The sequence below is a fragment of the Neopsephotus bourkii genome, unplaced genomic scaffold, assembly GCF_033783945.1.
Source record: "Neopsephotus bourkii isolate Nb327-2 ecotype Australia unplaced genomic scaffold, CSIRO-AGI_Nbou_v1 NB_1495, whole genome shotgun sequence".
NCBI classification, from domain to species: Eukaryota; Metazoa; Chordata; class Aves; order Psittaciformes; family Psittacidae; genus Neopsephotus; species Neopsephotus bourkii.
The window spans coordinates 153,026-165,610 of record NW_026901971.1 but is presented as its reverse complement, the minus strand read 5'-3'; the positions used below and the strand labels follow the sequence as shown (position 1 = coordinate 165,610).

The following is a 12,585-nucleotide window of genomic DNA, read 5'->3' as shown; positions in this document are numbered from 1 at the left end:
GACACCTTCCACCAGACCAGGTTGCTCCAAGCCCTGTCCAACCTGGCCTTGAACACTGCCAGGGATAGGGCAGCCACAGCTTCTCTGGGCAGCCTGTGCCAGGGCCTCACCACCCACAAAGGGAAGAACGTCTCCCCTCTGTCAGGTTAAAGCCATTCCCCCTTGTCCTGTCCCTACAAGTCCTTGTCCAAAGCCCCTCTCCATGTTTCTTGTAGCCCCTGTAGGCACTGGAGCTGCTCTAAGGTCTCCCCTTAAGGAGCGTTCTCTTCTCCAGGCTGAACCAGCCCAACTCTCTCAGCCTGTCTCCAGAGCTAGAGCTGTCCAGCCCTTGCAGCATTTCCATGGCCTCTTCCTGACTCACTGTAACAGGTTCACGATGTGAAGTCTTCTAAAAAAAAAAAATCTAGATTTAATAAAAAGGTGCTGAGAAGTTTCTATTGGAGGGCATGTATGCATATATAAAAATATACATATCAATATATATATATACACATGCATTTATAGAATAGAATCATAGAATAGTTAGGGTTGGAAAGGACCTTAAGATCACCAAGTTCCAACCCCCCTGCCATGGGCAGGGACATCTCGCTCTAAACCATATTACCTAAGGCCTCGTCCAACCTAGCCTTGAACACTGCCAGGGATGAAGCATTCACAACCTCCCTGGACAATATATATATTTATATATATATATAAATCACAAATGCAGCGTTCCTGTTTGCTGCAGCCACATCAGTGCCAAGAAGTGCAAACAGCAGCAGGGGTGAAGAAAACTCAAAGAAACCCAACCCCAACCCCAGAGGTGTCGCGTGGCAGGGCTGGGGGTGGTGTGGCCCCAATCAGCGACACGGCTGCAGAGACAACCATCTATGGCCATAGGGCAGCAGACGCCACTGCTGACAACTGCAGATGGCCGGGATGCATGGCATTGCACCGACACCCGCTCTGCTCCCCCTGCAGATTCCCATCTCCTCTGTCAAGGCCGGGAAACACGATCCCTTCCAGTGAGGGTTGGCGTAGGAATGCTACGTCAGCTGCCCCCCAAGGGGGGGGATTTGTGGAGGTTTTGCAGACCTTCTGCACTGTGATGACGGATGGGAGTAAGACTGAAGGGTGAGGAAATAGCCTTACTTAGAACACTGGGAGTTGTTCAGACCTGAAGACTTAGAATGGTTTTATAGAATCATAGAATCATAGAGTAGTTAGGGTTCGAAAGGACCTTAAGATCATCTAGTTCCAAACCTCTTGCCATGGGCAGGGACACCTCCCACCAAACCATGCCACCCAAGAATCATTAAGCCATTATATAATTATTTTAAAACATTGGGAATTATTATTTAGAAATTTGGGAATTATTTAGATTTAAAAATTTAAAATGGTCTTAAACAAAGGGAAGATTGAGATGAGCTCTTAGGCAGAAGTTCTTCCCTGTGAGGGTGGTGAGGCGCTGGCACAGGCTGCCCAGAGAACCTGTGGCTGCCCCATCCCTGGCAGTGTTCAAGGCCAGGGTGGACAGGGCTTGGAGCAACCTGGTCTAGTGGAAGATGCCCCTGCCAGTGGCAGGGGGTTGGAACTGGATGAGCTTTAAGGTCCCTTCCAACCCAAACCAGTCTGCGATTCCATGATTCTAAATTCTTTTAGAAAAAACAGTTTACAAGTGCAATGCCTGACAGAAGTCCTTTGCATGACCCATGCAATAGCTGTGAACATAGGAGGGTGTAAACTTAGTTGCGTGCATTACCAGGAACTTTAATACAAAGATTTCATGTCCGAGCCTCCGTGTGATTTGCTTCTGTTTCTTTCTGGGATAGTTCAGAAAGATACATGGTTTAGATTAGCTGCTGTGAGAATCTGACGTATCCTTCTATTTATATTTATAAAGCCAAAGTTTCCTTGTATAATTCAAGTCAATGCTAAACAGAAAAACACTGGCAACTGGGTAAGATTGAACATTAAAGGAAGGAATTTTGCTTTGTCTCTTTTAGGGAGCAAACCTCTGCCATCTTCAGCATCCACATCTCTCCAGAGTGGTAACCCAGATGGCAAGGTGTGCTCTCTGTCATGAATGTGCCGCAGAAAGGCAGCAGAAGATGTGGTGAGGCTGGCCAGCCTGCCACAGACTACATGATCAGAACAAACAGGCTGAGAAGCCTTGCAAAGCTCCCCCATGCCCTAGTCTTACACCACGGCTATGGGGAACAAAGAAACAAAACCCCAACATCCTGTTGCCCTTTACAAAAAACACAGATTCATTTGGTGTTACACAGGTATTACGAAATTTTGCTGATAAGCCTTGGCACGTGTCAGGAGCATGAGAGAGAGAATAGACCAGACTCTGTAAGCCAGTAGAAACGTCATGTCCTGATGAGCTTGCAGCATACACGTGTAAACATTCATAACACACTGGTCAATCACTCCTAAGCAAAGAAAAGCAGATGTTACTGGCAAAGGGTGTCAGCATTGTTTGGTTTCACAAGAGTGTGATTAGAGAAGGTACTTGAAGAAGGAGAGAATAATCACTTGGCATGCAAAAGATGAGAGGCAAATCCAAGCGGAGGATTTGGTGTATTGTGAAAAGCGCTGTTGATGTGCATTCATTTGAAGAAGACAGACGCACAGGACCAGAGAATGGAAATACTCTTTTCTTTTCTTTGAAACTTCGGTGAAAATAAAATAGTAACAGAAAGTTTAACATGTGGTTATAGAAGTTCAGCCATTATATAAGCCTTGTAGCTGATTTCAAAAGGAGAATAAACCACAAAAGCATTTTAAAATTTGTACAAAAGGGGTAAGAAACGTCCCATTTTTCCGTGTTACTGGCATGCACTTTTTTTTTGTATGGAGCTTGTTAGATAACAGTAAGTATAATAATGTTTTATCTGATTCTCCTAAACATGCAATTAAAGTACATTAGTACAGGCATACAAGTTTATGTTCATTATTAAATGTAAAAATCTGAGAACTCTGCATTAATGGAATATAAAATTTGAGATTTTAGTTACACAGAGGTAAGGGAATTCAGATGGATGGTTCCCATAGCAACCTATCTCTTCCTCTTTGTGTTTTTCATTTCACTACAGTCTTTCATTACTTCATTGCACCATACATTGTATCATGCAATTTCATCATAAAAGAAGGTTGTCTTCACTCAAAACCTCCGAACTGTAATGTCCCTGTTGCACAGAGGGCATAACTGATGCTTAAATATATCAGGCCCATCATCTAAATATTTTCTGCTTTTTTCAGGTGTACCTCCATAAATTCAGCTGGGTTATTTGGAATGGCTATAAATAATAAAGCAGCCAAACACAACAGCATATCATTCCTTTGTAATTGGCTATTGTCTACCTTGCCACATAGATAGTGGCTCCAGTGAGCAAAGAAGAGACCAAAGCATTTTTCATTTGTGGCTGAAAGATTTATCCCATTCAGATACAGGAAAGAAAGTGATAGTGGAAAATGGAGGGCACTTGGGGTTTCTCTCTTCTGACAGTGGAATATAATTTACCAAATTACAACTCTGTGGATTGTCACGGTCACTAGTGGGGTTATCAGTTAGACATCATTGCGGTGGCTTCTTAATGTTGATATGGGAATCTGTAGAAGTAGACCTGTAATTCTGAATGTTTCCATACTGTAAATTTTGATTACAGATGGGGAGCCAGTGAGGTCATACTTTTCATTGCACAAACAAACATATGGTGAACACAAATGATTGAAATAGTTAGGTCTTTGTTGCAGAGGATATCAAAATGGAACACACAGAGTGGGCTGGTATGAACCTTTTGGAGACCTTGTTGACCACCCTGGTCTTTTTTATTTGGTGGCCATACTGTGAACATTTTCAAGCCCAAATATGTGTGGATTCTCAAGCCCTGGAGTGTTGTGGGGAGCAGTTCCACAGAAGATGGAAGGAAAAAAAGACATACCTCTCTACAAAGATGAGCAAACTAAAATTACAGGATGGAAAACGTAAGAATAATTTCTAACCTTTGCCACTCTTCCTGTTAAAGAAATGCTAAAACAAGAGAATAATACTGCAGAGTCAGAGACTGGATTAGGAAAATGAAAGGCTTTCCTCCTCAAAATCCTTCAAATTAAGATGATTCCACTACCTTGATAAAATCAGGCCTAGCTGATTTTATCATATTTTCTCTTGTGCTTTTGTAGTGATGATAAATTTTGCATGAAATGAAAGTAAATAGTTGTTTATACTTCATTTTACAGCAAGCCAGTGTGTCACTAAGTCAGCATTTCTCCTCTGAAGTTTATAGAGCAGGATTTAGACTGAATTGCTGGCATATAAGATTTCAGCCAAAGATTGTTTTCATTTAACCAACTCCATTTACTGGAGTCCAATATAATTACTTGTTTAAATGCTTGGAAGAAGTGGAGCTTCCGTAGTTCAAAAGTGGCTTATTTTCTCTCAAAATAAGTGAAATCTGGCTTGGGGTTCTCTAGAATGCAGTGTACTGTACAAATGTGTAATTTTATTCTTTTAAAAATTCCCTGAATAGTCATTAAATCTTTGGAAACTAACTAATCTCCAGGAGGATGCAGTAAGACTGGCTAATTTCCAGGCTTTGCTAGAGTCTATGACAACTTAACATGGTAAGGAAAATTATTTCTAAATCACTGCAAGACCAGGTCAAAGACTCTAGGCTGCAGAAATGCTGTCTTCTTAATGATTCCAGTGTGCAGAACCAGCCTCTGCTTTCAAGTGGTGACACAGTGTAAAGGAGAAGAGTTAAAACAGACAGAGTCCAGGGAGTTTTTGAATAAGAATGGATCAGTTAGATATTGGTCAGTACCACTCTCAGTTGTGCTGTCCCAACTTGTGTTATGTTGCAGCATAACAATCAAGGACAAGTTTCATGAAAATTACATGCCCTCATGTAGAAAAACAGAACCAGAAATTACTCCAAGGAACACTCCCAGATGAAGACAGCGTAGCAACATGAGCCCTTAACACGCAGATGCAACAAAGAATCAGCAGAAGGATGGGTGAGGGGGCAAGAGAAACCCCAAGAGACCCATCCTCAGGAAAGCTTCCCTGAATATTGCACTTTAACCCAAAATGTAATTCACGGAGAACTAGGCATTAGTTGCAGCACTCTAAGCAACACAAGCTAAGAACTGAGCCTCTGACTGCAGCACATGTGGGGAAATTTCTGTTGCTTAACCTTACCACAACCCCCTGAAGCACATTCTTTTGGTTGGTTGGTTGATTGGTTAGTTTCTTGTGGGGGGAGCACTGCATTAATAAGCTTAATTAGCCATGTCAGCCAAGGCACTAGCTAAACACACTGGACTGATGGGTTTTACAAGGGAAAGATTTGCCCCTACTTTTCAGGCCTACAGTTAATTCTTGACAGAACTCCAACATGATTTCACTAAATTTGGTCTTTGGGTTTTCTGGGGAAAATAGAGATTGTTTCTACTCTGCCTGTTGTGGCAGCAGCCTGCTTTCTAAGGACATGAAAATACGTATGTATGAAAGTAAAAACATTGTTATGTTGGGAGGGAATCTGGCCTCATTTTGGAGACTGCTGTTAAGACATTCAGTGGTTTACATTTCCTTTCCTCCTCTGGATATCTGAAAGATGGCAGCGCATTTCTGAACCTCTACAAACCACAAAAGTGACTGTTTCACATGAGTGCTAAATAGAGAGTTGCAGGGCTTTAGACATAGTGACTATGCTGAGGATAAGGTGCATCTTCTTTCACCCAGGCATGGTCCTGTAGATGCAGCAGAAAAGGATTTGGGGATTATGGGAGAAGAAAAGATTCAAAGAGGCTGCAAAATATCCCCCGTCTTACCTTTTCATATTGCTTTTTGTCTGGTAGCATTACAATTGTGCAGCTACCTTCCCTCAGCTATGCTCATACAGTTGCAGCTGTGTTGACCTCTGGGAAGAAAAACAGGTCATTACCATTTGTAAATAAAGAAGCTGGGCTGTCATCTCCAAGCTTGGAGCTGAGGATGCCATCCAATCCTGCTCACATCAGCATCATTCCACACTACGTGACTCAACAGAACTCCATCAGTGACTCGGATGAGCCCAAGCAAAGGTCTCAGGAGTGCTGATCTGGGTTTCAGTCTGGGCAGTTTGATCCAATGAGTCTTTAAATAGAATATTTTATGTATTCAGAGGACAACTGTTTTGTACTTACATGAAGGGAAGGACATTAGTTGAGATTAGTTATTCAGATATAAAAGGGAAATTTCACTTTTAATATATTGTATGTATCAAATATATCAAACAGCAGCAGACTGCAAAAGCCCTCTGTAATTGGTTCGTTTCAAGCTAGTAGCAGAAATCATACATGACTATGTCTGTTCTGCTAGTTAACATTTAAAAGATAAAAGGGGGGTAAGGGAGGGTGGAGAAGAATAGAGAATCATTAAGGTTGTTTAGCTTCTTCAAGTTTGCTTATGGTGGATTTATGATTTTGTCATGGTGTCAGTAGTAGCTCATGAAGTCTATATAGATATGAAGTCTGAAAAGACTACATTGAGTCAGCCTTCCACAGTTGTCTAAATCTGCTTCAGAGGTCCACAACATGAGTCTGGAAGGCTCAGATCTCAAAGGACAGCTCACCATCACTTTGCTGACTTAGTGAAAATGCGAGGTTCAGGGGGATGTCTCTGCAGAGAGAATAGGCTTACAGCTTTTACAGGAATAAGCTGGCTCTGCTTATAAGTCTCAGGTAAAATATAGAAGACAAAGTACAATTTTTAGCAAACAATCGTACAGAAAGGAGGTATGACATTATAATACCTGCTGGCTTTCATGATGGTAAATTGGGCATTGCCAGAAAGGAACTAGTTAGGAAATAGTTTTCAAAAAGGAAAAAACAGCTCAGATGAGAGGCAGAAAGAAACCAGTCAAAGCATCGCACATTACTACACAGCACAAGCATTGCATCTTACTAACACAAGAGTGCTATGTGATCTGAATGTTGTAACTGAGATGCTTAGCCAGGTTTTAACTTGGAATTAACTGCAAGTTGGCTAAGGAAGGTTGTAGAGAGACCAGTGGACTCTTTGAAGAGGCTTGACTGAAACATTCTTGGAGCTAAATTTGAGAAATCTCTTAACAAATACTGACTTTGTGAGCTCTTGCTTGTGCTTGAGGAATCCAGAAAGACTTGGTTCTCATATTCTTAATGCAGACTGTGACTCTTCTTCAGTCATCTGTCAAGATAGATCAGTTAAATCTCTGGCCTCTCTGAGGCCGGGCAGCCATTCTCAGTTGTTAGCTACTGATTTCATTCTCGTTTTAAACTTTTTTATCTGTGTTACTTATCTTGATGATGATGATGATCATGGCTCTGAGGGTTGATTTGAGCTGCTGAACCTGAAAATCATCTGGTTTGACTTTTCACTAAGCATCTATTTTAGCAGTGCTCTTTTGTGTACGTTAAGCTTCAGCACTGTGCATTTGTAGCACTGTAACTGGATTCAGTGAAAAGTAAACACCATATCTAGAAGCTCTTAATCAGTATTTCACAGCCACATTAGCAGCTCTGTCCTCCCCCTTGTCCTGTTGAAAGCATACACTTAGGAATGGCAGGGCATTGCTAATGTCATTCCTTTAATTCAGTTTAGGTACTTCTCCTTCTTCTGTGAAGAAAATGAATTCCTAAAATTGTTGAAGGTGTTGTTTTTTTTTCTCATTTCTTCCTCCTGCATCTTTCCTTAAAGTAATACACCAGGATATTACACTTTGAACGGTATGCATCCTTTGCTTTTAATGTTCATTCATTTCAAATATATAAATGTGTTAAATTGCATTCTGGGTGGGTATATTAGCCTCTTAATGCTATTGGAAGTGGGGAAGCAGGGAGGCTACTAGCACAGGCACTTTGCCAGATTGCCAGCTTCATTCTTTATTGACTGATGCGTTTCAGAAGAAAGAGGTCTGTGTGGTCTCCTCTTGCCACCAGAACTGGATACCTACAGCATCAGCATGGCGGATCTCTAATCACTTTCCTTAAAGCGTAATGTAAAACCTTCCAATGCTGGGGAGTTTGTGTTACTTAACACTGCTGAGTCTTTCTTGCAGTCTGTGTCAAGGATTGAACTCTCCAAATTGTGTATTTCAGACTTTGAGAAAGAAAGGACTTAATGGCTGTGACAGCCCAGACCCTGATGCAGATGATTCAGTAGGTCACAGCCCTGAGTCTGAGGACAAGTACAGAAAAATTAATGAAGATATTGATCTAATGATCAGCAGACAGAGATTATGTGTAAGTACTCTGAGCTCCCTTTCATTTTTTTTACTTTCTGATATTTCTCTGAACCTGGCAGGCATTGAACAAGAAAGAAAACAAAGGTTGTGAAAGCCCCGATCCTGACTCCTCTTACGCTCTCACCCCACGCACTGAAGAAAAATACAAAAAAATTAATGAAGAATTTGATAATATGATCAAGAGCCATAAAATACCTGTAAGTACCAAAGGTTAGATGGCTGTCTGCTGATAACTGCTGCAGTAACAAACCATAACCCTTTCAGTTCTGGATTCTTAAGAAAAACATTTCAGCTGGAAACAGGCTTTAATAGCCCAATATATAGTTAAACACTGTGGTCAGAAAATTTCACACAACATTATACCTCTGACATACAGACAAAGCCTATTATAGGTGAAATCTGCAGTAGGAAGTGAAATACGCATATATACATTATATTCACTTGATTTACAGAACTGTTTTACCACACCACTTGCCCAAATTATACTTAAAAAATAACAATGGAAATCTTCCTTTGTGGACAGGCTAACAAGCAAACCCACAGAATACTTTCTGTGGTAATATAGAAAAAACAATGTAGAACTGAAATTCCTTATAAATAGTAATTAGTGCTTTCTGTGCGTGTCACTTCAGTTCTCAAGTGTCTGCTAAACTCAGTTGCAGCACTGAAGGGTTACAGCTACTTGCTCGCTGCAGAGAAACACCGCATGAGAGCCTAGTGGTAGGATTCAGACATGTTTGTGTGTTGGGGTGATTTTGCAGCTTTATCAGAGAATTTGCTTGACCTCATCAGCATTTCTTTAATGCTTTAACATGAGCTAAATTTTCTTTTAACCAATTGAAAATTTCTAACCATCAGTCATATGCCTTGCCAGATATCTAAGAGAAATAACTCCGCATGTGCTATTCTGTTTGCACAAGACATACAAGGGGATAATACTTTGTCGTTATGTTGAATACTACATTTATAAAGCCAACAAAAAGAGTGTGGAGGTTTGGAGGTTATATAATTTGCAGAGGTAACTGCTTCCTTCTAAGAGATCTGTGTTCATTCCTCGTTCCACATGCAGGCTGTATTCCTAGCTGCCAAAAATGATTCTGTATACCCAGAATGAGCAAATTCTCTTCTATAGTTCTAGTCAATTGTGCATACAAAATCTGATACCTAAGTTGAGGATGCCTTTTAAGGATGTTCAGATTCTGTCTCATACACTGTAAATGTTTTTTCCACTCATTCTGAGCAGAAAGATTTTCACTAAAGTTAATTAAAATTTGAAGAAGTTCGCACATCATGGCAAATGTACTTTTGAAAAAATTAATATAATAGTAAAGATTTTATGTGAGACCAGAATGGTACCAAACTTGATAAATCAGTATTTGGAATGACTGGTTAAAGATGCCCAAATATCAGGGAGGAGTGCATATATATTCCATCTTTCTTACCTCCTTTTTTGATTGCTTATTTTGCATAGTTGTTTTTCTCAGGATGGAATTCAGTTTGACAAATGATGACTGCAACGTTTAGGGTGACTCTTATAAGATGGAATGCTTAACCCTTTGTCATATCAAAATCTTACCAATTACTATTCCCTTTTTTTCATCTGTTTTGATTGAAATCGTCTCTTCTGATTGAAAAGAGACTGTTTCAATCAGATAGTATTTAAACAAAGCCATTTTTTCATCTTAAAAACTGTGTTTGGGGTGGTCCTTCAGATCCTCTATGTTTTCTCATGCTACCTGTTTTTGATCCAACAAAGCAGCAGATGTCATAAACGTTTGAAATCTTAAGACATGCATAGAGGGAAAAAAAACCCCACCTTGTAATACAACTCATTCCAGTGATAGCGAGTTCTATCACTTTCTTTACCTCCATAAGCATTTGGGAAAATCATCTTTTCTATAAAACTAGGAAAGTTCTAGGAATTAGAAACAACACAGTTAATAAAAACATGGGACATCACTTTTGTCCTCCCAAAAATTAATGGAGTTTCCCTGTGGTAGCTTTTATTAATTTTAATATTTTGACCTCAAAGGTAGTCCTACTTCTGCTATTAACATAGCGATGAACTTGTTGTTCGGAGCTGTATTTAGGGTATAAAGTGACTTCCAACCTTGCAGGGATGTTACAAGGTACAGTGTATTATCTTTTTGCATGATTACTTCAGAGACGCTTCAGAGATACAGAACTGCAAAACATTAGTGCTTCTTTTCATGTAAGATAGGATATCCCTTCTCTGAATACTTCACACAGAGCTCAAGGTCCGTATGCTCCATCAAGCTGCTTCCCGCAAAAGGGGGAATCAGTAAACGTTCTCCCCTAATGCAACACAGGCTGCTTTCCTTGGCATAAGCCAAGATGTAATGGCCAATATGGAGCTCAAAGCTAGAATATAATGGAAATTTTACATATACATTTTATATATTACTTTGCATACCATAACATCCACAACTGTACAAATCAGTATAACTTGAGGGAAGTCAGGGAAGTTGTATTCATTTACTTGTGATCATCAAAGGCTCCCAAAAAAGTTGTGGGAGGAAAGGGGAGCAAAACTGAACAAAAAGTCACCAAGTCAAGTCATTAAATCACTTCTTACAAAATATATAAAACAATGCAATGCCTGTGCCTGGTCTTGTAACATAATAAAGCTGCTGCCAAATGAAAACAAAATTGGCTTTTGCTCCTAACAGCTAAGGCCAATAATGTTTCTTCAGATAGTTTTCTAGGGATAACTATTTATATTGTTCTAAAACATCTGATAATAATTAGACATTCATTTGTAATTTTTGTAAGAGTGATGAAAGCAGAGGAGACAGAAATAGTCAACTAGAAGGGAGCTGTAAGTATCTCTGTCTCTAAATAAATGAAGGCCTGGTTGAACATGGGAGGGATAAAAACAATATTTAACACAGAATGTTTGGTCAATTAATTTCCAAGGAGTTCAGTCCCCCAGCACTTTGCTTTGCACAACATACCACAGCTTGTGGAGCACACATCTAACACAGTGTGTGCTGTACGCTGACAGTATCCTCTCAGGTAAGCCATCTGCCCTCTTTGGCAATTGTGTCCAAAGGAGAAAAGACAGAGAAAAAGTAGCAAAATGTGAAAAAGAAGCATGCACATTAAGATAAGGCTTCATATATATTAGTAAATTAGCAAATGGCAAAGAATGTACTAAGGCAGCGGGAGGTACTTATCCCTGCCCTGAATTGTTTGAACGGTCCCTGGTATGCTTTTGACACTGGCCAAGTAACGCTCTCCCAAACAACCTAAACAGTCTTAGCTCTGTTTGGTTGTTAGCCCAGGCCAGGAACAATTCCCAATTGTCAGATTATACGTAGTCATGATGGTTTTGAGGTTGAGAAAGCTTAATAGTATGGATGTTGACTGCTTTGTGGCCTCAGATGGCCTCAGTCCCTAGGCAAGTTTAATTTACAAATACAGATATTACACAAGTGCATCATAAGCTTTAATGTCTGTCAGGCCCAGCTGGAATAGATATGCCCTGTGACTTTCCACCAGGAATGACTAGGGAGTCTGTAGGAGGTTGCAGTTCTTAGTGAAAGTCATGCAAGTCTGTCACAAAATTTGGGCAAAGCAGCACTGTAGCTAGACATTTACTGTTTAATACTGGTGCTTATCCAGACTTCTGTCTCTGACCTTTCACTCCTGAAGAGAAGAAATAAAAATTACTATATTCCAGATGAAGTGTGCATTGTGCTGCAAAGCCAGAGAATAAACTGACTTCACCCTCATAAAATTGCCTATGAAGTACCCTGTAAGTAGATGTAAGTGTATCTGAACAGTAGGTAAAATTGTGAAAATGGAACCATTACTACAGAAATTAAGAAAATAACTTAATTCATTTTAAAAATATATTTTTAAACCTCTAAAATGAAATCTGAGAAACTGTTTCAGCAATGTTTGTATGTTTCAGTGATAATCAGTGAGACTGGCAGCCGCAAGAGCAACTGAGGCTGGAGCTCTTTTGAACTGTACTAACATAGAAAAAAATGTTTCCAGCCCTTCAAGGGTTTGGTTTGTACATGTAAGAAAGAGCATAATGATGAAAGCAGACAAGCCTGTGAGGGCTGGCATTTGTGTTCTAGCTTAGCTCCACAGAGATTGGGATTAGGGAAGTAAATTAAGAAAATTCAGGCAGTATTGGTGTCTACCCAAGCTCAGATCACAAATCGCATGACAGAGGTGAAGAAGATATTGAGCAGCATGCTCCCCAGTGGGTAACAATCTGACATGGGCTGTCACTCAAGCAGGCAGAATCATGTGCTGAAATCCACCAGGCACAGAGATCTTCACCACAGCCCTGAAC

The 12,585-nt window shown here is 40.2% G+C and overlaps 1 protein-coding gene across 14 annotated transcripts in view; it reads left to right on the top strand.

Annotated features, from left to right (window-relative positions):
* The window catches only part of MEF2C (myocyte enhancer factor 2C), a 118,794-nt gene that overhangs the window by 78,714 nt on the left and 27,495 nt on the right, over positions 1-12,585 (top strand). For 10 of the 14 annotated variants that reach the window (XM_061369438.1, XM_061369450.1, XM_061369444.1 and 7 more), the window contains exon 4: positions 8,110-8,253. In XM_061369438.1, the coding sequence (XP_061225422.1) occupies positions 8,110-8,253 (144 nt within the window). Of the gene's footprint in view, positions 1-8,109; positions 8,254-8,314; positions 8,453-12,585 lie in introns of all 14 variants that reach the window. The other 4 variants (XM_061369449.1, XM_061369446.1, XM_061369442.1 and 1 more) reach the window with 2 other exon arrangements.